The following is a 27,845-nucleotide window of genomic DNA, read 5'->3' as shown; positions in this document are numbered from 1 at the left end:
TTCCATGCTGATAACATAACACCAACAGCTTTTACATTCTTTATTATTAAAACGTCTACCAACATAGTAAAATAAGTTATACATTTGGCCATCAAATTACACATTTGCTTTACAGGTCATACTAAAGCAACAGCTTTGGGAAATTATGGTATTCCTGAAATGCTAGAAACTAAAACCGACTTCCTATTCCTTTTTTAAAATAATTTCCACAGGAAATGACATTTCAAAAATTGCCCTTTAAAAATCATTCTATTTATTTGTTTTAAAAGATCAACACAAACGAACGTCCTCTTAAGTATAATTGTTATTGCACAGTAAGCTGTTTATAAAAGTGGCAACCCTCTCAACTCACTGATTTCAGACACATAATTATTGATGATTCTTCACTCTAAGCGTTTTGTTTTTAATGAACAAAGCACTTTTTTAATAACAGAAATATGAAAACAATTATGATCAATGCTTCACTGGATCTAATTTGTTATTGTAATAGATTTGAATATGGGGGTGTTCAAGTCCTCTGATGCAGCTGGTGGCATTTTTAAGGCTTGACCACTGCTGGCCTTGCCGAGTCATGAAGGGCCTCCTGCTTCACATGCACATCCTGTCCAGGGACATTGTGAGTTCCTGCTGAGTTCTGGAGGGCATTTGGTGCAGCCTGACCATACGCATCACCTGGATGTACAGGATGTGGTTGGACACCTGCAGGCAAGTTCACTGGTGGACTGGTGTGGTCACGCGACCCTGAGAAGCGCATGTCAGGAGGGATGGGTGGACATAGTCCGACAGGGCCACGGACACCTAAACAGACCAATGCAAAATGAAAATATGCATGAACTACAGTGAGACAATGTCAAAAAACATCCCAAGAACTTAGTGGTTGGATATACACTACCGTTCAAAAGTTTGGGGTCACTTAGAAATGTCCTTATTTTTGAAAGAAGAGCAGTTTTTTTTCAATGAAGATAATAAATTAAGCAGAAATACAGTCTAGACATTGTTAATGTGATAAATTACTATTCTAACTGGAAACTGCTGATTTTTAATGGAATATCTACATAGGGGTCCAGAGGAAGTTTTCCAGCAACCATCACTCCTGTGTTCTAATAGTACATTAGCTAATTGTGTTGAAAACCTAATTGATTAGAAAACCCTTGTGCTGTTAGCACATGAATAAAAGTGAGAGTTTTCATGGACAACATGAAATTGTCTGGGTGACGCCAAACTTTTGAACAGTAGTGTAAATGAGTGACATACAAAGAGTAACAAACACATTTTTTTCTATTGAAAATTTTGTTAAGTTCAGTATATACAAGTTTGCATGGGTATGCACTGCATTTGCCTTGGACTGCCTTTATACATCATCTAACTGCCAGCTACTAAAATGGAAGGAGTACAACCCTGAAACTGTGAAATACAATGAAAGTTTGACAAATTCTAAAACACTTCCTTGCTCAGTTCAACACAGGTTTTGCAACGGCATCCTTACTAAGTCTGGTATGACCACTGCCGCTCATCAAAAGTGATACTGTCTACATTAAAACAGTTCTGTACTGAGTGATACTTGTATCCCCTCAGGCCTGCCATAGCACTGTGAGGTTAGTAGCATTTTGTCTGGCTGTGTCAGGAATTGTCTCTGTAGAGACTCATGTCCCTTGACTCTTCCTCTACATACTGATCTACAATCATGCACTAAAGAATAATGAACCCACAGTTAACAGGGTTATTCACTCATACCAGAGTCAGCCTGTGCATAACATTCCCTTCTACCCACCAAGTGAGATGACTTCTGCATTTCAATCTGTAAGCTACTTAAAATAAGTGCAAGTGTTAATGATTGATTAAAGGGTTTCCTTATTTCAAGTTACTTTTTCTTCTTCTGCTGTTTTTGAAACAAGTTCTTGATAGAGTTCCAGAAAAAACAACATTCTGATGAAATGTAATGACAATAATCATAGTAAGTCAAGTGAAACAGCTTTACGATTAACAGCTTTATCCTGCCTACAACTTAAAACACTCCTCAGTACCAGCAAATCTGTGAATCTCAAGTGACTGAAAAGATGAGACATTTAGAGGTTTGGACCAGGTATATATGGAGGCAAGAAAACATGATGTGCCGACAAGAAAACAAAAAGCTCAACATACCGTGTGGTGGAGGCATCGGTCCAAAGTGATGAGGTGGAGGGGGACGGAAGTGTGGTGGTAGTGGACCACAAGGATCATGCACAGGGCCTGGTCTGGGGTGGAATGTATGTTCATTGGCTGGTCGAGCTCCAAACTCTCCTCCTACTGGCCCAGCCAATGGTACACCTGGGTGTCCATTGGCTGTTAATGGAGGCCCATGCAAAGGAGGAGGTACATTTGGAAGAGGAGGGCCAGGTGGGAGGTGGTAAAGTCCTGGTCGTTGTGGCCTGTAAGGTCCAGGTAGTGGAAGACGGCCATGGGCTCCAGGAGGGAGCAGTGGATTGTGAGGTCCAGGGCCAGGTGGAGGTCCTTGGACATTAGGGCCAGATGAGTCCCTGATTGGTGATGCTATGAAGGATCCAGGTACCTAATAACAACAAAGTCAGACAACCAGAAAATATAATACGATGATTGTAATCACAATTTTCCTGTGAGTATAGCATGAATTGAAACTGTAGTCCTGCTGTAAAGAGATCCACAAACCACAGTTTACTCCCAAAAACGAACTGCATTTAGTCAGGGCTCAATCACATAACCAGTAACCACACACCACGATCATTTGGATGAAAGATCAAACCACTTTCACAAACAGTCTGACACACATACGTTGCAACTGTTACAAACCCAAACATTTCCAACACACATTTTAGTTGTAGTTGACTTGAAAAGAGCTGCTTCCATCAGTGCTGTGAGAACAGGTCAATCATTCACTGTAAGAATTAAGAAGGGCCCAGAGAAGCAAAAATGCCTTCAATCTCTTCCATTATCCAAATCCAGCATTAGGGAAGACGGGGTGAAGCACCTGCATCCATCTTCACACAAAGCACCTGGACTATACTCACTGGCTCGGGACTCTCTGTGGAGCCCTCAACCTGACTCTTTGCTTCTATCTGTGGATCTGCTACTTCTGTCTGTTTTAGAGCAAGGACAGCGGAAAATGTCGGTGGGAGCTCTCGGCTTACAGATGGAAGGAACGATGGTGTCATGTAAAAATGCATCTGATCAGATAATAAAATGACTTACAGGTCCATCCAAGTTGGCTGGAGATGAGCTACGAGGCCCCATCATGTCTGAAAGAGGAGAGATAACACAGTATTACAAGCAGGTTAAAAGCAAACATGAACTTATCTTAAATGTGAAGACTAAAAAGAGACATAAGCATCCCAGGAATGTGTTTGTTTTCAGGGTATCGAGCATGTGGCTCTGATGCAGACTGAGGACCTCAAGGCAGAGGAAAATAAGATAATGAATAATGAAAAACTTCAGGACTCTACAGCACCTCTTCAGGGAAAACAAGGATGCATTCCATGATTATGAAAGGCAAAGGTGCATTACATTTTGGAGTACTATAAATCCTCTGAAAAGTTGGTTTCAAATTTAATTCTCTTTAATGAAAAAAACAAGCTAAAAATTTGGAAATGTTTTAGTAAGAAAGGGTGAAGCACAAAAATTCAGCTAATCTGCTTTATCAGGACTGCTTAGGTGCAGGACTCCATCACCTATAGTGAGAAACTGATTGAGCAAATGCATTTTCAAGACACAAATGGTGAAGCACATTTCAACAGCAACACAAGAAAAATAGTCCACATCAGAAAGGACAGTTCTAAATTGTCCAACTAAAAGGAACAGAACAAGGGCAGGTACCAGGGAGTGGCAGGATGCAATACACAGCAGAAAGAAATAAAGGAACAAGCTGAGGTGACAGTTGAAAAGAAAAACAAAGTCAAATGTGAAAGAGGAGAGAGATTTAAGGACATGAGGCTGCAGCGGAGGGATGATGAACTTCGGCCAAAACGAAGGGAGGTGAAGTAATCCTCTTTGACTCACCATACGGGTCAATTCTTCGCCCAACTGGGGCAGAAGGAGGGCGCCTGGGACCCTCTATCATTAATGGTGGGGACGGTGCACCCCCACTTACAGGTGAGGGCCCATATGAATCACCTGTCATGATCAAACTATTAAGTTATCAAAGAAACAGCTGACGATACACCAAAGTCTGTGAATTCTGAGCTTCTCATAGCAGGTTCTCAGAGAAGGTCAGGTACACTGCAATGATATACAGGGTGTAACTAAAGTCTAGACACATAAGAAATCTCATTAACTATATATTTTTTGCCTCCACAGATTAAATACAGCTTTGTCGAAAGATTAAATTCATCTGCTAACTTTTGATATGTCCATCCTTCACATCCACTGAGAAGTACCATCTGTGGAGGCAAAAAAATATATCGTTAATGAGACTTCCTATGTGTGCAGACTTTAGGGACACCCTGTAGTACAACCAAAATGTGACAAAACCGTGAGTGTTTTTTTCATTTGGCAGAAACAGAACATAAGAAAAAAGAAAAAAAAACAGGATTAGAAAACAGCACAATAATCCTCTGTAGTTCTGAAGAATGAAAACTAGGGCTGGGCGATAAATCGATTTTATCGATTAATTCGACTTTGTACTTAATGTGGATTTGTTTTAATGAAAATCGATTTTCTCATCAACATCCGCCACCAACGCCTTCCCGCTGGGCTCCCGTAGTAGGGAGTGTGCACCCCCCTCCTCCCCGCGCTTGATACACAAACAACATGGTGGCGAGCGGTGCAGATCTAAAGGCGCATGTCCACTAGATACTATTTTCCTGCACGGCAACGCACCGCATCTGAAAATAGCACGGACGGCGGTCACTAGCGGACCACAACATGGTCACATGACAGCGCTGAGCAACAGCAGGCCGCTATGTGGTCACGTGACCGAGCTTTCAGCTGGACAGTCCGGCAGACAAGTCGGATAAACACAGCAGCTCGGCCGCAAACTTTCCCTTTTATTTCAAAAACACGTCACCGAAAAGTATTTCTGAAAGCATTTGAGGCGAGAAATAATCTGTGCAGCAGCTGAATCTGTCCTCGTTTTAGGTCACCGACGCCTAGTTTAGAAGTTTGAGGACAGTTTCACGATGTGTGGAATCTCCGCACGCCTCATGCAATTTGCATAAAGTAGAAGTCAGTCTACTTTATGCAAATGAGCTGCAGCCCTCTCCGGTAAACACACCGGATCACAGCTGGAAACGCACTGCAACCGGACCAGCATGCCACATGCAGCGCATTTCCAGCTGCGATCCGGTGTGTTTACCCGAAGAGGGCTGCAGCTCAATTGCATAAAGTAGACTGGACTCCGGCGTGCAGAGATTAGGTAGAGGGCAAAAAAAAAAAAAAAATCGGATAAATCGTGAATCGGGATTTTTTGTGAAAAAATCTGAGTTTTTTTTTTTAGGCCATATCGCCCAGCCCTACACCACAGACCAATCTATGAGTAGCTGCTATATCTTATAAATAACTGCCCTGTGTGTTTTTCTGTGTTTCATTTGAGGGGCAATGTGACCACCTGACTGGTTCACTCAAACCCCCAAAACAATTTCTCTCACACTGCAAATGTTGCCTAGCCAGGCAGAGTAGTTGGAAAATATTGGCCCCATAACATTTGTGTAAAAACACTATGTGCATGGTTAAACAAGAAAATCACTTGATAAGCACTGGATAAATTGTGAATCTGGATTTTTTGTGAAAAAATCGGAGATTATTTTTTTAGGCCATATCGCCCAGCCCTAACAAAAACTTTCCTACTCAAAAGAAAACAGTGGGCAGGTTGGAATTGCTTACCTTGGCAAGGGCCTGCAGGCTGACCAGAGTTGGGCCTGAACAGAGGAGCACGCCGCTCATTAAGCTGGGAGGTAAGTATAGCCAGTCTATTAACAGAGAAAAAATAGATACCACATGTAAGGCTGTACTAAGGACAATTTGAATGTTCAATTAATCTGCTAAAAGTAAAATGCCCATAATTTGCCAATGTCAAAAATGCCATCAAAACTTGGTTTCGAGAATATCTCCCAACACTAGTCAAAAAATTCCACACAGTTTACAGTGAAATTTCAAACTGAAAAATAGCACTTTCTCTCAACTGAAGAGCTGTAACTTTTTTTTTTTTAAAAAACTATTTTGAATATTCTACTAAAACTCACTTTTCCCGGAGCTTTGATGATTCAAGCTTCTCTTGATTCAGAGCTCGCTCTGCATTACGAGCATTCACCTGGAGATAACATTAGAATATTTATGCAACTCCAATTTTGACTTGGCTTGTTATTAAATCGTAAACAAGCTTAAATATCTGCTTCGACATATTGTTTTAATCCATGGAGCTTACCCAGTTTGAATGAGTTTTGTTTTCCTGTTCTTTTATCTAAAAAAAAAACACCAAAAAAATAAAACAAAACATTTAGTCAGTTTTCAAGTTTTGGTCATTTTTTTCTTTGTTTATTAAAAAAAATATGAATCTTAATGAATCTACCTGTTCTTTATAGACTTCCTCCGTCTTTTTCATCTGCTCCTCCATTTCATTAATGCGCTGTCTCAAGACTTTAACCTGCTCCTCGGCTTCCACAGCTTTTCCTCCCACCTCAGATAGTAGATTCTCTTTGCTGCGTCGCTCCATCTCCTCTTTTGTTAGTTTCCTGTGAAGTCACAAAAGCACATTCCTTCAAACAACAGCAACCAAGTCCTGGCACCTCATTTCCATTTCAAAAGTCACCATTATGAGATGCTGTTTTGCTAAAACAGTACGGCTTTTTCATAATCATCAAAGTCAGTAAATTTTACAACAATGAAAATGCAACATCTATGTCTGTCTAGACCAGTGTTTCTCAAAGTGCAGCAGAGGCATGACAGCAGGGTGCGTTTACATGGAAATAATTAGCTTAACTATCGTTTTAACGTCGGCCTGGTAACTGCAGCGCACGACAATACTCAAACTGCGCTGTCACAGTAACCGTCACTAAATCATTTTGCTCCGCCCACAGTGATTAGCTGTCAGTCACTGCAGAGAATGGAGAAATATTTGACCAGGACAAAAAGGAAAATAGAGCAGGAGACAAACAAGACATAACCTCCTGAAAAAAGCCAAGAAAATGTGACGAGGCTATTTAGTCCGCCAAGGAACGCAGTGGAATTATGTGACGATCGGCGTATGCTTGTCAGTCTGTCTGTTCGCAACATTACTCAAAAACGGTCTAACGGATTTGGATGAAATTTTCAGGGAAGGCCAGAAATGACACAAGGACCAAGTGATTACATTTTGGCAGTGATGCGGCTTATAGTCCGGATCCACGGATTTGTTAAGGATTTCTGTATCATTGCGAGATAGTGTCACTGTAACTAGGACTACAAGTGAATGCTACATCAGTTGCCTGCTGACGATGACACAATTGCGATCCTACTACAAATCCACCACTGCAGACTTATCGGGACTTATCTGTTGGAAATGATACAAAGAACAATTGAATAAATTGTGGGGGTTTTTCCGAGTCCCATCAATTCCCGCTGCCCGCTACATATTCAGGTCACGTGATTCAGTATCTGTATATATATCTATATATGTACACATGCATAACACACACCTGTGCTCAGGGCGAGGTCATTTTGTTTGTGGGTACATCTATATTAAATGGCCACATTATATGGTGCCGTGATTTCTACCACAAATTTTTTCAAGACCTCAGCTGTCGGAAATGATACGACTGAGCAGCCTTGGCGGAGTACTGCGCTCTCTGAGTGCTTTTCTTGTCTTGTTCTTGGCTTCACAGGGAATGTGGCAGGAGATGAAGTGACTCCTGTGTGATTTATAGGGCTGGCTATTCGGATCTTAAAATAAATATCCGGATACCACCGTCACGACCGAATATTCGGGTCCAGCCCTAGTGTTTTAGGTCAGAAAACTCTCGCAGCAGACAGTATAAGACCAAACAAATTAAGAAGCGACATAGAGACATTACATCCCAGTCACATTAAGAAGCCACTTGACTTCTTACAGAGAAAACTAGATGAAAACTGTAAACAGGAACATTGCATGGTAAAAGCTGCATCAGTGAACAGCCAAGCACAAATAGCGTCATACAAGGTTGCATACAGAATCACCGAGTGGAAGAAACCCCATACAATAGCTGAGGATCTCACACACGCCTAATTAAATTGTCCTGGAAAAGTTTACCTTAAAAAAAAACTAAAAAACACTTGTAGCTTACCTTTTTCCACTAAAGAATGTAAAGATGTTTTGAGCAAATGTTAAAGTGATACCCACCTCAGGCCCACTGGATTGCTGATGTTTTCTGCCTGACACATTTGTTAACACAAGATTATAAAAACAACACTCCTTTGTTGAAATTGATGTTTTTGAAGAAGAATGCTCCTTAACTTGTATCGTATTTTGTCCTTTAGCTTGAAGTAGTGAATGACTGTAGGTGGCTAAATTCGTTAGGCATCTCGTTTTATATATGTATTTATATATGCATTGATTGGATGTTTTCAAGTCCCAAAGTATGTTATGCATTTTGTAGCAACCACACGTCATGGGAAAATGCTAGTTTGTCATGTGTAGTTTTCTCTGTTGTGTGAACTAAACCATTTATACTGTTGTATCACAAAATTTTCCTACACTGAATATCATTAAAACATTTTAAGAACTCCCAGACATGCAGGAAAATGTGGTGACATTTTACAAGGTGTGTAACAACAGCGCTTCACTTACTGCTGCAGAGCGTTTTCCTTCTGCTGGTACATTTCAACCATGATTTCATTTTTCTGCTGGAGGATCTTGAACTGGTTTTCCACATGGCTTTTTTCACTCTTTAAGGTTGCAATTGCATGCTCCAGCTCTTGGTGTTGTTCTGTTCAAAATAAAACGAAATGTTTTGTTGTAACCCAGGTAAACAGATTCAACAGCTTCACTTCTGTGTGATTACATTCTCAGTATTGTAACTCAATTATACAATTTTGCCACAAAACTGATTTCTTCACGATCAACATACCTTCCAAAGCCTTCCTAGACTTTTCTTCATTCAGCAGTTTTGCCATGAAGCGATCGCGCTCATCTTCAACTACAGTGAGAGTGGTCTGGACCTGACAGGAAACATAGACTTTTTATCATTCGCACGTTTAACATTTGGTACAACTTTACTGAGCTTTAAAGTATTTGTTGGCATCTTACCCTAGAAACATCCATCATCTGTTTAATTCTACTCTTTATGGCTGTCTTCTTATCTGTAAATGCCACAGCAAGACCATTAGACACATTGTACTCTAAAACAGCGGTTAACCGAACAACTCAACACAATTTAACCCCCCCACTGTGGAGTTTTTGGCAGCTCTTAATAAACAAATAATGTGTTTTCTTTATTCTTGCTAAATTACTAACAAAGTGGAACTTACCAGATACGACTTCACCATTGGCTAAAACTTTGGTGTCACCCTTTTGCAAATCACAAGCATCTAGGTCTGCCAGAAGTTCAGACAACACCTGCCAGCACACATTTTTATGTGGTGTGAGTAAATAATTTGATACGTCAACAAACCAACAAAAGGTGTGACAGTAGCTCAAGAAAAGACTGACCTCCACATTGTGATCTTTGAGCACCACAGAGTCCTCCAGCTCTTTCTGGGACTTTTGATAGACTTTAATCTTCTCATTTAGCTCCTTGTGTTTGTCCTCCCAGCCTTTAATAGTAGCCTTAAGCTGTAACAATTTAGCACTTTTAAAGTTATCCACTTTCAATGACCTCCAATGAAAAAGTTTAATTATAGACAAAATAAGATCTCTAGCAATGGGCTTCAGAGATCAACAAATCTAAATATTGTCTTACTGTTTTGTTTTCATCCTTTAATGCAGCAAACTCTTTCTCAAGACATTTGTGTTGAACATTTCTGGCGGTTTCACAAATCTTTGCTTCATCCAGGAGAACAGTAGTCTATGAGCAAAACCACACAGTTTATTAGATACGCTAAAAGCAAAAGGTTACAAAATACTGTGCAAGAATTTGTACCTTAGTGAGGGCTTCCTGAATCTTTTTCCTGCTCAGCTGCAGCTTTTCATTGGTCTTCTCTAATTTTTCAATCTGTTAAAAGACACTTACCATCATACATCTGAGAAGACAGTCAAAATAATAACAAGAAGGGAAAAAAACAATTACCCTAGTTTCATTTTTGAGAGCGTTTGCCTGCGCTTCTTCAAGTAGTTTTGCATATTTGTTCTTTTCCTCAGCCATGTGTTCATTCAGTGTCTCTGCCTCTAAAACCTTACTCTGCAAAAGACAACAAGAGAAACCTCATAAGAATAAATAAGCCATTTACAGGCATAGCAAGAGTACCAATAATTGTGCAAGACAAAGCCAACAGCCAACAAAAAGATCTTTTTCAAATTAAAACATTTAGCACAGTACAAAAGAGTACATATATGAAAACAATCAAAATAAATTATTTCCTAGTTCTTACCTCAAGATCTTGCATCCTTTTCATTGTACAACTAACTGTTTCTTTTGACTGTTTTTGATTTTCTTTCAGTTGATCAGCCTTTAAAAAAAACAGAGGGAAAAACTTGTTTAAAGTGTTTTTCAAAGTAGCTTATGATATTTGATTGTATTTGTTTTTCGCCTACCTGTTTTTGTAGTTCAGACATTTTGGTGAGAGTATCATTCTTCTCTTTTTTAAGTGCATGTATTTGCTCTGTAAGCCCTTTTTCGTCCACTTTGTCCATAACACAAAGCACACAATCAGTGACACTGTAGACATCTGCATTTTGTAATGTAATGTGAAAAACAAAGTTGAAACTTACCAAGGTATTCACTCTTCTTTACCTAGAAAATCATTCAAAATGTCAGCATTCATTTGATGTCTTTTCAAGACAGTTTGTTTAGGCGCCAACACTAGCAACTCAACTGAGACTACCTCTTTAAATTCCAAACTTCATAACGTAAACGTAAGCAAGTACTATTAACATTTTATCTATGTTGTTGTCAAATTATAACACACAGTTCAAGCAAAGATGAGAGCAGTAATATCCCAATACTCACTGCCAACACAGTCCTCCAGAAGAAGAGGATGAAGGTAACAACTCCAGCTAAAGCAGTGATGACAACAGCTTGCCAAGGACAGCCATACAAAGTTTCCCCTGGTTTCCACTCTTCTGGCAATAATGAAATCATCTGAAGACACAAAAACATAACCACAGTGTTCAAACTGAAAAATAAATGGTGCTGGAAAAAGATGGTTACAGGCCCTTTCCAGTTGGTGACTAAACCCCTAAAAACTCATGACTTAAAGGTTTTTCTATTTAAATTATCCCTTCCTGCCTTCATATGGCTTGGATAAAACTCTACACTATTACTTCATTTAGACCATGTGTCAAACTCAAGGCCTGTGGGCTGTATACGGCATGCCACATCATTTTATGTGGCCCGTGTGAGAGGTGTATTTCCTAATCTGATAAATGAATGGGATTTATGCTATTATAACAGGGCTCCAGACTGCTACCAACATGGTTGCATATGTGACCTTTTTTTAAAAGAGTGTGTGAGTTGAAACGTGGTTGCATTGTGAAACTGAATGATGATCGTTAGCTGATCTGGTGGACCTTACATCACCACAGGTTGCTAGTGTGCAAGTAATTGGGCTAGAAGTAATACTACTCCTTCCATATTGACTCAGTCTCTCCCTGCCTGACATGTAAAACAGTTAATTTCATTGATTATGTTAAAGAACCCAGTGAGGAGAGAGGAGGAGGCTGGAGGAGAGGGAGAGGTTCCACACACCTGCTGATAAAAGCATTCAGGTACAGACAGATCTCGACTGAGTCTGTTAAGAAGAAAAAGCAGCCCCCATATTTAATCAGGATGGCTCAAATTTTAACAGCGGTTCACAGTTTTGACTATATAAGCACGACTGAATCTGTTTCATCTACCATGAGCTTGAATTATGCTGAAACTGCTTTATGAAACACAAATAACCTCACAATAAGTCAGACCAACTGAAACTAGCCTGGTTTATATGTAAATTCACTATATGGAACAGGCCGCTGCTCACTTATAACTCCACTTAACAGTTAAACTACTCTATGCTACACAATGGCAAGTTGTAATATTGGGGTATTTTAGACATATATGCTTGTTGTCAGAACCAATTCTGAAGAAGAATCATAAAAAATGCTCATACATAGGAACAGAGGACAAGTAAATCGTAATGATAATGCTGCAGTTAAAAATGGGTTGAGCCTCAAATCACCTTCTGATGTTTCCATGTGCCTCAAGACAAAAATACTGTGTATTCACGAACAAAATTCTGATCAACAATAAAAACATTTCAGTGATGAGTCATTCCTGCAAAAAGGGTTATCATATTACCAAGAGCATTAATATAAAATAATAATAAAACCAAGTGCTACTCTATTAGGCGGTGCACTTAAGCCAGAGTTGCGGAAACTGTTAATTGTTTACACACAAGAGTACGCCAACATGTACAAGAAGGCATTAACTTGTAAAATGAATGAAGTCTTTTACAGGTTTCCTCTTAATCCAGTGGACCTCCCTACTTCAGACCCTTGTTTTAACCGGGCAGTGAATTTTATTAATGTTCAAGTATAGCAAGTATAGCTGCACACACTGGTCAGACCACAAAGGCACCTTTGAACTAAGCATGTGGCTGTAAAGACCCACTCCATGGCTATGGTGAAACTGAGATATTATGGTTAACTCATTCCTGACAAGAATGAAAACATTCTCTTAAGCCTGTTCAGAGTTGCATTTTAAAAGTCTAGCTAGTCAGCGTAGCCTTGAGTGCAATCTACAGACTAATCAGGGTCAGAAAACTAATCATGAAAGAGGAACAGGAGAGTGGAATCCCTTCTGCCATCTAACAGATTGTCGAGTAAATTTAAGTCAAGTGGTCACAGCGGGTTTAAAAACGGTACACAGCAGGAGTTGACCCGAGGTGCTAACCAGTCGAGGTACATGGATTAACGATATGGGGATACATGAACAAAAGCAGTAACACGTACGAATTCACGCCTTAGTCAGGGTCCATCAGCCATTGCTCATCAATAAGTCAGTGGGCCACAATAGCATAATTAATGCTTGACATGTGGGTCAGTCGTTTTTCACTTACATGTTGCAGTTCCGTAAGAAAAAACAAATAAACGTGATCCGGTTCCAGAACAGGTCGGGATAATGTCTCGCTCTCCATAGCCGCGTTAAGAACAGAAACGGAACTTGCTATCACATTAGCGATTATGAACTATACAGTTAAGCTAACGTTCGCTAGCCGTTAGCGCCAGAGTCCACGTCGTACTAAAAATAGATAACGCGTCATTACAAACACTGACAACGTTAAACAGTCGAGGCAGGTGGAAAGCAGAGTTGGCAGTAACAGACAGCTAACGGTAATCTTGGATGAGGCGTCAAATCCCACTCCACACCGACGTTAGCTGCACTATGGGTTCAAATACTAAATTTAGAACAGAAAGCGCTTAAAATGTTAAAATACTTTAACAACCTACAGTCTATCGCAAGGGCGTGTCTTAATAATTATCTGCCTCTACTTGCGAAAATAAGGCCCACCGGTTGCACTAGTGGTTAGCCCAGCACCGGCCGTGTTTAACTACAGCCGTAAACCGCAACAGTCAACAAGACAGGGGGAGGGGAGGGCCGTGCAACGTTCAGGGGAAATCGGAAAGGTTTTCAGACAGCGACCTGCCCACGTCGTTCGAGGTGAAAACTGCGACCCGACTGGAAAGGGGAGGCCAGCAGCAGGCACCGTGAAGGCTGGAATATACTTTCCGCACGAACGAGCCGCGCGGAAATCAGCCGCACGGAAATCCGTGCGAGAGAACGTGTGTGCATTTATACTCCGTGCGCGTCTGCTTCAAAATTGCAGGGGGCAGTGTATCGCAAACACACGTCTACCTGGTCTACTCTAGTAATAAACTAGAGAAGAAGAAGTCTGCTTCCAAACTGCAGGGGGTAGTGTATCTCAAACACACGTCTACCTGGTCTACTCTGGTACTAAACTAGAGAAGAAGTTTGCCATGGTTTACACCACTTACAACATGGCATTTTACCGAATAAAAGCATTTCAGCAGTTAGTTTGAATTTCACACCATGAATTGTTCATGACACGGTTACCACGGTGATCTCTGTGTGATGAATCGTATAAGTTCCCGTATTTCTAGACATCAGTTACGAGTAGGTCCTGGCTCGAACGAGCCTAATATTGGGAACGTAACTCTATGACATCGTATTTGTTGGAATAGGCTAATAAAGTGAGGGTTGGACTTCTTGGGAGTGTTCACTGTTCATTCACACACACAAAAAAAGTAATTACTGGAACAAAATAAAAAGATCTATCAACCCACCATATGATAAACAATTATGAATTATGTGTATAAGATTTGATGTTTCGGTTATAAAATTATTATTATGTTATGATTCAATGCTCTTTATGATTTCAAACTACTGTATAACTGTGTGACTGTGAACTCTTATAACCCAATGTACTCAGTAAATTTCCATGATCTAACTTTGACCATGAAACAGTAACACGTTGATCCTGCAAGCAGCTGGTTTCAGTTTTTCAGAAACTGATAATACCAATGTAACTTGTTTATGCACCTGCTTAAAAACTTAAAAACTGTTTCCACCTATTGCCAGTCACTCGTTCAGACTCTGCTCTGTTCAAGTGATTCCTTGCGCAAGTAAAACTTTGCTTTGACTTGAGAGACGACTCTGAGTATTTATTTGGAGAAGTCAGGACTCCACTGAAGAATTTTCCTGACATTATTGGTCCTTCGAGCCGGATCCCAATATCTCTCCGCTGGACAGGCTTGGGGCTGAAACCGTGCACAGCGGAGTCTGAGACTCCTGAAACAAAGACCTTCATCTTAAATTAGACACTCAAAAGTCCAGCTGCCATTGTCCACAGGAGGGTGACGGGATCCTAAAGAACTAAAGCAGTCGTCACAAGTCAAAAGGTAGGCCTAATTTTGTTGTCTCTTTCAGGCAGCGCTACAAAATGAGCAACAGGAGGGAGCAGTAGGGGGAGTAACTGATGTGTAAATACGTCATCCCCCTCCAACCTTGCCTGTTCTTAAAAGGTTATCCTGAATTACAAAAACGTCAAGTGCTTCATTGACAAATTGGTTTAAAACATCAGCTCATTTAACCTCACCAGTGTCAGCCCATACAAGAGCTAATATTGGTAAAATCACTAACCCATTTCTACAAGGCACTGAGCATTATTGGGCTCAAAATCCAGAACAAATAGAAGTACTGCAGTGTCCAATGATAGAGGTTCCAAATTCAATTCAAGGAACAATACAGAACTCTCAAGCACCCACCATGTGCATATTTCACCCATGGGCCCAAGAAGACACAGGAAAAGCTGCTGAAGGTATCATACTGTACAAAGTAAATATAAATGAATGGGAGACATGGGTGAGAGAACTAATACAGAGCTACCACCTGAATGGAGCAGTGATCTAAGGACCATTCATGCTCCTTCTCGGACACGATTGGTACAGAGTCCGTGGAGCTTATACAGGTATGGAGCTCAGATTATAGTACCAGATTCAGTTGAATTAAATAGAGCAGTTGATTTGGTTCTAACTCGTTGCAGAAACACATTCCAGTCCCGGACTGGACCAAAAAAAACTTTAAAAGATCAGTGAAACAACTCAAGATACAGATGAAACAGTGCAACAACAGAGTCGGACTCCATAAAGTGTTTGATGCACACAGCAGAGTGAAAGTACCTGATGTAGCAGACCCAGCAGGCTCATATGAACAACACCTAAAAAATGCATTCATGTCTGACCTTAACCCTCAAATAGCCGACTATGTGCACAAAGAAATGGTAACACACCGCACTGGCCCATTAAAAGATGGACTGCAATATGCTGAACATTTTGAAACATGCTCAAAAGTTAAAGCTAAGAAACCTCAAATTGACACATTCTATGGTGAAACTCCAACAGCCCCCTCAGCCCCCGATGATGCTAGTTTACTGGGCAGAGAGACCCTCTGGTGCACAGGGAGGCAGAAGGAGAGGCTGAGGTAGAGGCAAAAACAGAGGAACTCACAGAGCAGGGCCAGGAAAACTACAATATGATCACGCATGTTACAGTTGTGGCAAACTTGGCCATTACGTCAACGACTGTTGCAGCAAAACAGGAGATAGTGCATGGCTAACTGACTGCACTCCTCTCCTACACCTCGGGGTGTGGAAGCAAAACAATGACTCTCCAAAACCAGACAAAGACAGCTACAGAGAAGTTGAAGTAAAGTCTGAAACAGCTTGTGAAATTCTCAAACTGTATGTGAAACTTGAAGTACAACTTAGCATTAATAGCAGACAATTGACATTTCTGTGTGATTCAGGAGTGGCTTCCACTGCAGTAAAGATAAAACAACTAAGAAAAAAATAACAAGAATTTCCAAAACTGAAACACACAGGTGAAAGAGTGCTAGTTAGCAGTAACCTGCATACAGAACACTACATAGAACCATTGCAAATAAATGACCTGCAGACAGGGAAATCCTGTGTTGTAACAGTGTCCAGCATGTCCTGTTATCCTTTTGGGAAAAGATTTGCTGGAGAAACTACAACTTGGGGTGATATCAACTCAAAAAGGCATGAAGGCCACAGAAACGGCATGCCAAAATGTCCTGTATGAACCAGGTCAGCCATACTATTGGTACAGTCTGGACCTATAAAACAAAGTATCAGGCAGTATTAATGCTGAATTACTTAAACTGGTACAAGATAGCACACCACAAGCTGAAGATGTAATGCCTACTGATGAATTACACTGTACAACGTATTACAGAGGAGCACCTGGACCAGACGCAGAATATGAAAAATGTTTTTCAAGCACATACATGGCACTGTACAGTTGTTTAGGGTTAAACCCAGCAACACTGTTGCCCACTACAGAAGATAGTGAGCATCATGACTGTGTAGCAGAGGTAAGAGCAGCTGTGTTACCAAGACCTGATCTCACTGACTTGCCACTGCATGAGCTAGATTTAGAATGTTTTGTAGATGGCTCGTGCCTAAACAAACAGACGACACTAATGTCACAGGTTATGCAGTAGTTACACATACTGAAGTGGTGGAAGCCAGACCACTTCCACGTCACCTGTCTGCACAAGCAGCAGAAATAACAGCGTTAACAGCTGCATGTAAGTTAGCTAAAGACAAAACTGTCACAATTTCTACAGACAGCCAATACGCATTTCCACGATTACAACTTTGCAACTCAATGGAATAGAAAAGGAATGGTTACCTCTACCGGTAAACTTATGAATCACCAGCAACTAATTAAAGATCTTTTAGCAGCAGCTTAACTTCCAAAGAAAATAGCCATATGCAAATGCACAGCACACACATCTAATAAAGACCCAATCTTTAGAGGAAATGCCAAAGCAGATCACGCTGCTAAAAAACCTATTGAGAACAACACCAATTAACACCACAATCTTTAGACACTGACCTACTGAGACATGCAACAAAATGTTCTAAAGAAAAACACAATTGGTATAACCATTGCAAACCTGATCAAACAAATCTTTTCAGATCATCAGAAGACAAAATTTTTCTCCCATTCTCTCTCCACACAAATGCAGCAATTTTGAGCCATGGCAGAGCCATGTCTCAACAGGAGGGATGGTGAGGCTGGTAGAACAACAGTTTAAGACCTTTGGGTATTCAAATTACTCGAAACATTTTTTGTGATAAATGCTTGATCCGTGCTAAAAATAACAGTAAAGGAGCCATAAGGCCTAAGAGAGGACAATTTCCAAAACCCAACATCCATTCCAACACCTTTGGATAGATTGTATCAAACTGAATAAAAGGGAAGGTAAAAAATGGTGTCTTGTCATTATAGATCCATGCTCCAAATGGGTTAAAGCACACCCATGTACATCTCCAGATGCTATAATGGTAACAAAAATACTAGCAAGAGAAATGATATCCAGGTTTGGCATTCCAGAGAAATTATCCAGTGACAATAGAGCACGTTTTGTAAATGAAGTCATAACCAAGCTAGGACAATGTCTGAACATAGACTTAAAAAAAACACTGTGTGTACCATCCACAGTCAGCTGGACTAGTGGAAAAGAAGCAATGGCATATTAAAGTCCAAACTGAGGAAATGTTTGGAAGAAACAGGAAAGAGTTGGCTTTATTGTTTACCACTAGCCCTACAAAGCATGAGAATCTTACCTACAGCAGAAGGCCTAGCTGTTAGAAATAGTATTTGGACGACCATACAAATTATCCCAATTTAAACTGATCGATGACGTAGGAAAAGATGAAGAGATGACTTTAGCTGATTATATGAAAACCATTCTAACGAAAAGAGAAGCCGTCTCCTCTGTTTCTCCTCCCACAGAAATACCAAACGTTCCTACAGGTCCAGAAGTGAGACCAGGTGATTGGATCCTCCAAAAATTATTAGGAAGAAGTCTTGGTTGTCAAGGTGGGAAGGACCCTACCAGGTGTTGCTGGCCACCCCTACAGTCGTGAGAATCGCAGAAAGGTCAACCTGGGTCCATCTGTTGCACTGCAAAAAGGCACAAGTTAACTTCACAGATTCATTGAGTGAAGTCTGGGCTACAAAGGGAGCTGATAACTGTAGGTGCAGCCGTCTCAAACCCAGTGAAGAAACCGCAGCTCTTGAATCATTAGGAGTGACACTTGAGCCAACTGCTGCACGGATAGGATGCTACCACCAGCAGATGAAGAGAAACAATAGGAGAGAAACCAAAGGAGATGGCAACAGTGTGAGTTGTACACATGTATGACAGTAGTTATCAGTCAGTATTTTGGTTATTGACATTACAGTTCCAAGGTAGTCGCTCCATCTTTAAGAGACATGAGATAGACCACATGGTCTATCTCATCATCATCTACATAGATGAACATGACAATTCGTGGTACCAGACAGCGCTTCAATTATCCAGACGCCACACAAATCAGAGTTGCTATATGTGTTCTAAACCTCATTCGTCTCAGACCAGCCCCATTCTTATGCCATAGCTTGTTCAAATAAATACCATTTTAAGCTTTAAGCTGGAGGAGTCATGGGCCATAGGTACGGGAAACTGACACCGCAAGCACCTCTCTGTGTACAAAGACACTACATGAGGACCACTTACCTAAATTTAGGAAATTATACTAGTTATCAGATCACAGTTATGGCAGCCTGTGTGGAAAGCTCTTCATGCACACGAAAGCCAAGCAAATATTTGTTGTCCGGCAATATAATGTCGACATATCTACCATTCTTATTAATGTTTAATCTGACTGCTCTTAATCTGAATGGCACAAAGATGACAGTATATGCACCTTCAGATTTTGGTTAGAGCTGTCCTACCAACATGGTCTGGGTATGTGGTAGACGTAGCTACTTCTACCTACCTAAAGGTTGGTGTGGGCGCTGTCATCTAGTTTACCTGATCCCTGACATCCAAATTTACTCCAATCTGACATTTTGGCCTCATGCTAGTCATACACGTGTAAAGCAAGGCTGAATTTATTCCGATACTAGGCTCACAACTGTTTTTTTCCCTGTGGTACGGCATTGTAAATAATGCTCATGAAATCAACAAATTGGTGACTCATGCTGCACGTGGATCCCCGATGTGACTCAGAATTTGACTTCCCTCCACGGTCATCTGAAAGGACTTACAGAACAGATGAAAAGGAGAGATTCTCATGCGGAAAAAGGCTGGGACTTGTGGAATTGGTTTAAGTCAGGACCGTGGTTTCAGGTCCTAATGAAATTTATCATCCCAGTTAAAATTACATTGATTCTATTCTGTCTGTTCACCTTATCTGTCTTTCTATGTCTCAAAGCCATAATATCTAGAATCATCTATTTCACAGTATCACAATATACTCTCCTTCAAGAAGACAGGCATTCTGTGTACTCGTCAGACGAAGGATTATCAGACGGAGAAGACAAAGTGTAAACAGAATGTGAACCTTATATGATCTCTCTTATGAAAGCCTAGCAAAGTGTAAGAGAATGACAATGCCAGGGATGTACACACATCCAAAGCTATATATATTTTCAAGCTAATTCTGCTTCTACCTTACTTTATCCTATTTTGCTCAACATATAACCTATGCTTTTTTTATGTTTTCTCTCCCCTCCTGAGATGCTGACAAGTAAAACTTTGCTTTGACTTGAGAGGTGACTAAGTATTTATTTGGAGAAGTCAGGACTCCACTGAAGAATTTTCCTGACAGTTTCCCACTGAGAGAGTGAAGTTACTGGGAACAGTGTTCTTATAGTGATGTATGCAGGGTTATCACAACCCGAACTAAAGGTAGGTTGCCTATATTAAAGCAACATTTGTTTCTATTAACACCAGCAGATCAAGTTGGCTGTGTCAGACTAGTGTCCTGATTTAAAATAAATGAAAAGTCAACTCAAGTTTGCCCAATATCAAAGATAATGGAAGGCCTCACCTAATGCACAGTCAAGATGATCCAGAATGCAGCAGCACATCTCATTTTCAATTAGCCGAAAACAGCACGTAACTCCGCTGTTCAGATCGCTTCACTGGCTTCCAGTTGCTGCCCGCATAAAATTCAAAACTCTGACACTTGTATTAAAAACTACAATGCAAACAGCTCATTCCTACCTGAACTCACTCTCCAGGTCTACACTCAGCCAACAAGAGGCTCCTGATACAACAACCCCAACAGGGCCGGTCGATAGCTAGACTCTACTGTGGTTCTAGGGTGGTGAAACAAGTGACCAAACTCTACAGAGTCCCTCTCAGTCTTTAAGAAAAGACTAAAAACCCAGCTCTTCACTGAACACCTTTGCACTAGACAGACGGCAAAAATAATAAAAAAGTCCCATTACATCTGCACTGCCTGTAGACACCACGGTCCTATTATCACACTTGGACTTGTTTTATGGCACTTATCCAGGTTGTTTTCCCCTGACTAGATCCTTGCTTGTGTTGTATCTACTCTCAGATGTGCGTCGCTTTGGATAAAAGTGCCCGCTAAATGAAATTGTAAAATTGGAATGGTAACAGTGATCTACTTTAACTCAAGCAAGTTCCAATTTACTGCTGCAAAAATAGCTTAGAAAATTCAACAATTATCTTTCAACATGTTGTCAAATCAAAGCATTTACAGCAAATATTACATCATTGATTTTATAAATTTAAATGTTTCATGAATACGTGGTCAAAGCATAGACTTACCAAAACGGTCCACTCGGCAGTTTTATTCTTGATCAGTGAAAGGATGCTGCCTGTGTAAACAATTCCAGTTGAGAATAATCCCACTTCTTCTTCGTGAATCTCAGACACTGGCTCCGTTGAGTCCATAGATCCTTATGGAACAAAGTTTGCAGTTTGTGTGTGTTGTGGATGGACAACAATCAAAATCTTTCATTACAGTGAACAAGCAAATATCATAATATAAAGACAGAACCAAACAAGGCTCAATTATGGCTTTGATCAAAAAAAAAAACTTATAAAGCTTAATGTGTACTGGTTTGTTGACCGTAAAAATGACCTTTTGAAACCAAGAGTGCCGTTTTATTCTACCCAAATACCAAACTTCTCAATATAGTTAAGGAGGTATTAACAGAAATGCCAAAATTAAAGTGAGGGCTTGGTAAAAGACTTCATCAATCTTGTAAGCTCTTGTGATTGGAATCTGAAGCTAAGGAAAAACAATAACTGACATCCTGTTTTTCTTTGTGTTGCTATTTTGCAGATGAGGTTTCAAGCTCCAAATTTAAATGAAGTCCATGAAAAAAAGGAACAAATCTAGAAGAAGGCGCATCAGTTATTATGTTTAGATTACCAACCTGAGGATGACTGCTCAACCTCAATACCAAGGCCCATGTCAAGGGGATGTTCCAGGTTGGCTTGAGAGACCTTTGGCAACTCATGTGATGCACTGAAGCCTGGTTGATTGTCCTTATTTTTATTAAAGTGCCCGCCATCCTCCTCCACGCTGACGTCTAATCCAGTGGGTACCTCGTCCAAAACTATCCGCTCCTCAATCTCAGCTGGCCTTTCTTCATGCTCGGTTGCTGTGAGGTTGTCATCACTCTTGGTTTCAGGAATGCTGTCAAATTTTTCTTCAACAATGGGACGGGTGTTCTCTTCAACATTTAATTCATGTTTATCTACAATGCAAAAATAGAAAATTAAACAAGCTGGTAATTAAGATGTCAAGGTTATTTTTCAGGTCTGTTTAAAAAAAAAGGAATGTATTTCTGGTAGGGGACTTTTGTTTTCTCTGTGAGGTGTGTATTTGTTAACAACTTGGATTTCCAGTTGGTCATGGTGGTCAGATTTGACCAACAGACAACAAGTGTGATCTCATGATTTGTCAGGAAAGTGGTATTTGCCAGCATCTGTAAGGACTGCTGTGAACCATCAGGCACCAGAGTGAGTTGTAACAGTGACAAAGCCTTGTTTACAGTCAAACTCAGCCAGTTATGGTTGGAGAAGGAAGAGGCATTTAGGGACAGAGACAGGTTTAAGGAAGCAGTTGGATAGCTCAAGAACTAGTATCACCGACTTTGGCACAGGAGACTGGTAGTTCAAATCCCGGTCAGGGTGCAGTTGCCGAATGAGGCAACTGGTCCTTAGGCTGGCCCGCCTACCTACCTTGTGTTGCATCTATTCTCAGTCTGCTATATGAATATATTATCTGAAATTGTAATTAAGGAACTCGCTTTAGCCAAACAACTGTACTCTTGAGACAGATCACCAAAAGCCACCCACTCCATTAATGGCCTGAACAAGTTCTACTGTCACTCTGAAAGACATTGGGAAAGTCCTGCACCCATCCCCAGTGACTTCAGTCACCAGTCACCCCACTTAATTAGGAGCCTGGGCCCATCCACAACATCACACCACACAGACCCCCCCATCCGCCACTACCACAGAGACCCTCTCACCATCCTGGAGAGAGACATCAACAGACTCTTCAAGAGACAGAACCCTCACAAAGCAGTCAGGTTGGATTTTGTGTCTCCATCTACCTTGAAGCACTACACTGATCAGCTGTCTTCAGTGTTTATCACTATCTTCACTTGCCATACACCATCCTGCTTCTAGACCTCCATCATCATCCCCATTCCAAAAAAAAAAAAAAAAATAAGGACCACTGGACTGAATGACCACAGACTCGTCACACTGACCTCTTTGGCGATGAAGTCATTTGAGTGTCTTGTGTTATCCCATCTCAAATCCATCACTGACCCATTCCTGGACCCCCTGCAGTTCACCTACAGAGCCAACAGGTCTGTAGACAATGCTGCCAACATAGCTATTAATTCCATACTTCATCATCTGGACTCTTCAGGAACCTATACAGGATCCTCTTTTCAATTTCAGCTCTGCTTTTAATGTAATCATCCCAACTCTGCTGCAGGACAAGCTCTCCCAGCTGCACGTGCCTGACTCCACCTGCAGGTGGATCACTGATTTCCTGTCTGACAGAAGGCAGCTGATGAAGCCGGACATAATCACCACAAGGCTTTCTCCCTTGCTCTTCTCCCTGTACATCAACTGCTACACCTTCAGTCAACAGTCTGTCAAGCTCCTGAAGTTCACACACAAGACCACCCTCATTGGACTCATCTGTGGTGGGGATAAGTCTGCCTATAGATGGGAGATTCCCCATCTAGTGACCAGGTGCAGGCAGAACAACTTGGAGCTCAACACTTGAAAGACAGTGGTGATGACAGTCAACTTCAGGAAGGACTCAACCCCACTTGACCCCATCACCCTCTGTGACTCCCAAGTGAGCACTGTGGAGCACTGCCGCTTCCTGGGCACCATCACCCAGGACCTCAAGTTGCACCTGAACATCAGCTTCCCCATCAAGAAGGCTCAGCAGAGGATGTACTTCACGAGCCTTTATGCACACAAGAAACTCAAATTTAAAAAGAAAAAAAATCTAACCCACCTTGCTCAAAATCTGAAGATTTTTCTGTTGCTAATGCCGTACTGTCACTGGCTGTTGAATACTTTTGTCGTAAACTGAAAGCAAGCTCCTGAAAGTCATCCAGTATTTCAGTTTCCTCATCCAAAACACTTGAGTCCATATGGTCATTATAGTTGCGCTTTGTGTCCCGGCTGTCCAGCATCTTCTCAATCTCATCCAAGATAGCATTCTCTGAGGCCTCAAAGATAGCCTCAAGCACATTTTCAATGCCCTGTGTAGTCCCTGTGTGTGTCAGATGAATCGCCTGAAACTCTGTGTCCAGATCAGAAAACATGGCCTCCAATTTAAAGAGATTTTTCAAACCCAGAAGCTTTTGGAACCGCTCCATGTTCTCCTCTATGAAGTGGTCTCTCAGCAGACTCAGTCTCATTATGTTATCACTGTATTCTGGCTCTGGAGTTGGCACAGGGGGTAGACTTGTTTCAGGTGAAGTATCTGACAGTGAGAAAGAAAGTGCATTTTCATCTTCAAGTAATTCTTCTCTCTCTTCCATCTCGGCATCCTTTTCATCTTCTCTTTTCCCTGTATGTGGTTCCTCAAAGGCCTCTGGTTCCTCAATAGGTAATTCTACTTGACTGTTATTACTTTCTGAATAAGTCATTGAATGTTTGTGTATATCATCTGGCAGGCTATCATCTGCTATACTTTCACTATTTTTGACCTCTGAAGAATCTGACTGCCTCTCTTGGGTGAGCAGGTCCTGATCTTTTGTATTTACAGTAATGGCCAGCTCTTGATCTGTCATTGTTTTGCTTTCATCTAATGCATTGTCTAAATCCTGCTCAACCCTACCGAACTCTGTATTTGCATTGTCCTCTTTGACCTCTGAATGCTTCGACATCCCCTCTCCTATGTCCTCAGTGGGTTTCTGTGTTGTTTCACTATCAGAATTTTCAGACTCGTGGCTGCCTAAAATGTCCTGTGGTATTGGATCTACTGATGGTACACTCATTTCATTTTCTTTATGGTGTATCAGATCATCAGTTAGTTCTAATGTTTCATCCCCAGCCTTCTCATGTCCCATCACTTCTCCATCATTCTCATCATCATGGTCAAACAACAGTTTGTCAGAGAGACTGGAAGTTTTTTCAACATCTGTCTGTACAGAGCCAGGATGAGAAGGATCTTCTTGCTGATCTTCTGGCTGGATGTTCTTAAACTCTTTTTGGAATTCTTTTGGTAGTGGCTCTCTCTTTGCTTCCTCAAAACTCCAAGGAACTTCTGCAGGAGAGTCTTCTTCATGATACTCCTCATCCTCATCATTGTCCTCTTCCTCTACACTCAAAGCTAGTGCTGGCATCTCTCCCCCAGTGACAACTGAAAATACGGTATCTCCAAGTGACGACCATATGGTCTTCTCCTCTGACGTCTTTGACATATCATCTTGTGTTGTTGGCGGACTTTCCATTTTTTTAAGAGAATCAGTTTCCAGACTGTTTACGGTTTCTTCAGAGAAAGACAGCAGAGGAGTTTCCTCTTCAACATCAACAACATCTTTGGGAGGATTTTCCAAATCTTCATTGTCATCATCCTCATATGAGGTAACTTTCTTTGTGATTTCTTCTTCAGTGATGACAGCATCAAAAGTTGTTCCAAGGGTTGTTTTCACCTCAGGAATTTGCACTCCTTCAGAAACGGATTCATTTTCAGAAACAAAATCATAATTTGGCATAGATTCCACTTCAGACTTTGTAGGTGTATCTTTGGTGTCATTCATTTCTGATACAGACACTAGCCCGTGTTTTTGCTCAACTTCTTCTTCTGTAGCTCGTTCAGTAGCATCAGGTATAGCTGCTGTATGGGACTCATCATCAACTTCATTAAGATCCTCTGAGCTATCATGATCCTCAGTTGGTTTTTCACTTGGAGATGCTTCCTCCTCTGATGGCTGTGTTGTTTTCTGTGTGCCCTCTGCCCCTTGGATTTGGCCAGGCGTTTCAGTATTCTCACTATCATTTTTCTCCACTGACATGCCTAAGAGCAAATCTACGTTGTAATTGTCAAACTTGTCATATCCAGTGTCAAAACAGACAAAATCTGTTTCCTGAGAAAAAGTAAAAAAAAAAGAAAATTAAAAACGGCATGTCAGTCACATTTCTATATGCTGGTAGTTCACGTTTCCAAATTTTTCAGGTAATCTATCATTTTTTTTATACCTCTGCTGGAACTTCAAGTTCTTTGTCAGTATAAAGGTGGTTGACAGCAAGAAGGTCCTTTGGGAAATAGCCAAAGTGACTTCCAACCTACAGACAAGACAGCACATAGAGGATTATAACTAAATAAGCAAATCTATGTAGATGAAATCCAGTCATGAACAAATGTTTACGATAGCGTACTTACACTTCCAGCCCAAATGTCAGCCCTTCTTCCTGACAGTTTGTAGTATACGTAGATAGTTTCAGATTTCTTGAATGACAGGAACCGACAGTCAGGTCCAGAGAAATCTGTCACAGCTTTTCCCCGACATAGAAGCACTGGAAAAACAAGACATAAACATTTTGTATTGTGTTAATAATGTCAATTTTCAAACGGTGCCCATTTCATGCATGCAAAACAGGCAGTAGCTTTTCAGAGGTGCATTCATACAACCCAAAATTTACATTTTTATTGTCAGTTATTTTCTTGAATATTTGGAAATGACGTTACTTCATATAGTATCAGAGAATATCAAAATGCTCATCATAACTTCCCTGAAACCAGTAGTTTTGGCCATTTTTTTCACAAAATTACTTAACTGGCTGTTTCATAAGATTAGACTTATTTTTGTATAGTTTTGTGTCCATGAACTCTTACAGTATACTGTTGCTTTGACAAGAAAACAAGATAAGATCTAACTATCCAGTACATGTGATATGCCACTGGTGGCTCAACCTAAAATCCTACAGTGGTAGTCCCACTTTCGGTCTAAAGTTTATTTGCAACTCGAATGTTTTCCACAACTGTACCTTTCTCGCTAACTGTGCAGCTTAGTTTTATGTGTTAATGTAATCTTTACTGTTTTATGAGGCCAAACTTGCTTTCTTGATAAGAAGTCATCAATAAAATGACTTCTTATCATGTAAGCAACAGTCCTCTCAAGTTTGCCCTGGGTTTTCTTAAATCTAGAAATTCCCACTAGGGTGTAAAGGTTGATAAGAGTTAATTCTGTATCACTGTATAATATTACATTTACATTTGCTAAGCTAGTAATCCTTACGCAGTGTTTGTCTCAAGCGACGTTGCCAACGGGATGAGATAAAGGTTAACAATCAAGCTAATGTGGTTCAGAGTTCAGAGCACGCATGGCTTCTTGTTTAATAAACGAACTATGTCTGTCGTTGCATAGTTAGCTGCTAACATTAGCTTCCACTATCAACCCATTATAGCAGGCCGGAGCTGCCAGGCAACCGGCCAACGCAGGATGCATCTCAACGAATAGCCCAACCAAGCTAATGACAATATTAACATTAGCTCACGTTCACTGAGCATCACACAGCTAAACAGCACAAGGACAAAAGAGAATAAAGGTCGCAAATATCGACTGGCAACAGGTCAAGAGATAAGGCACAGTTTATGGCTAACTGTAGTATCGGGATGATCCCTGTAGTCCTCCTGAGAGCTAGTAGTTCCAAGTCAGCAAACTTACTGCTGCACTCCTCGTCGGCGCATCTTTTAAAGTCTGAGAACCTTTTCTCAAAGGCTGCGGTTGAAATAAAGTTAAATAAAAGTAATAAAAGGCCTTGCCGGTAGAAGTGTATTGCTGCCATGCTGGCAGTTTTGTTGACTAGCTTTACTCTGCTGCTGGAACATGAGAACTGGGCAGCAGG

The 27,845-nt window shown here is 40.8% G+C and overlaps 1 protein-coding gene across 1 annotated transcript; it reads right to left on the bottom strand.

Annotated features, from left to right (window-relative positions):
- Positions 1-26: 26 nt before the first annotated feature.
- Positions 27-27,845, bottom strand: mia3 (MIA SH3 domain ER export factor 3). Its single transcript, XM_035945472.2, has 26 exons — positions 27,665-27,845; positions 26,380-26,513; positions 26,196-26,282; positions 24,001-26,083; positions 21,884-22,207; positions 21,270-21,400; positions 11,064-11,195; positions 10,826-10,847; positions 10,649-10,737; positions 10,486-10,563; positions 10,185-10,295; positions 10,038-10,109; positions 9,858-9,962; positions 9,608-9,730; positions 9,427-9,514; positions 9,206-9,258; positions 9,027-9,117; positions 8,747-8,885; positions 6,515-6,677; positions 6,371-6,406; positions 6,189-6,256; positions 5,830-5,915; positions 4,009-4,122; positions 3,205-3,251; positions 2,143-2,548; positions 27-798 (listed from the first exon to the last, which is right to left on the bottom strand). The coding sequence occupies exons 1-26, from the start codon at positions 27,783-27,785 to the stop codon at positions 539-541; spliced, it is 5,163 nt and encodes a 1,720-aa protein (XP_035801365.2). The 5' UTR covers positions 27,786-27,845; the 3' UTR covers positions 27-538.

Source organism: Amphiprion ocellaris, chromosome 12 (genome assembly GCF_022539595.1).
Source record: "Amphiprion ocellaris isolate individual 3 ecotype Okinawa chromosome 12, ASM2253959v1, whole genome shotgun sequence".
NCBI lineage: Eukaryota > Metazoa > Chordata > Actinopteri > Pomacentridae > Amphiprion > Amphiprion ocellaris.
Note: the sequence above shows the minus strand (reverse complement) of the source record. Positions and strands in the feature narration are given on the sequence as shown.

Coding starts and splice junctions, on each gene's coding strand:
- mia3 (XM_035945472.2), bottom strand. CDS start 27,785: ATGGCAGCAATACACTTCTACCGGCAAGGCCTTTTATTACTTTTATTT. Junction 22,208..24,000: donor ATCTTCAGATTTTGAGCAAG/GTGGGTTAGATT, acceptor TTTGCATTGTAG/ATAAACATGAATTAAATGTT. Junction 3,252..4,008: donor GCGAAGAATTGACCCGTATG/GTGAGTCAAAGA, acceptor CTCCTCTTTCAG/ACATGATGGGGCCTCGTAGC.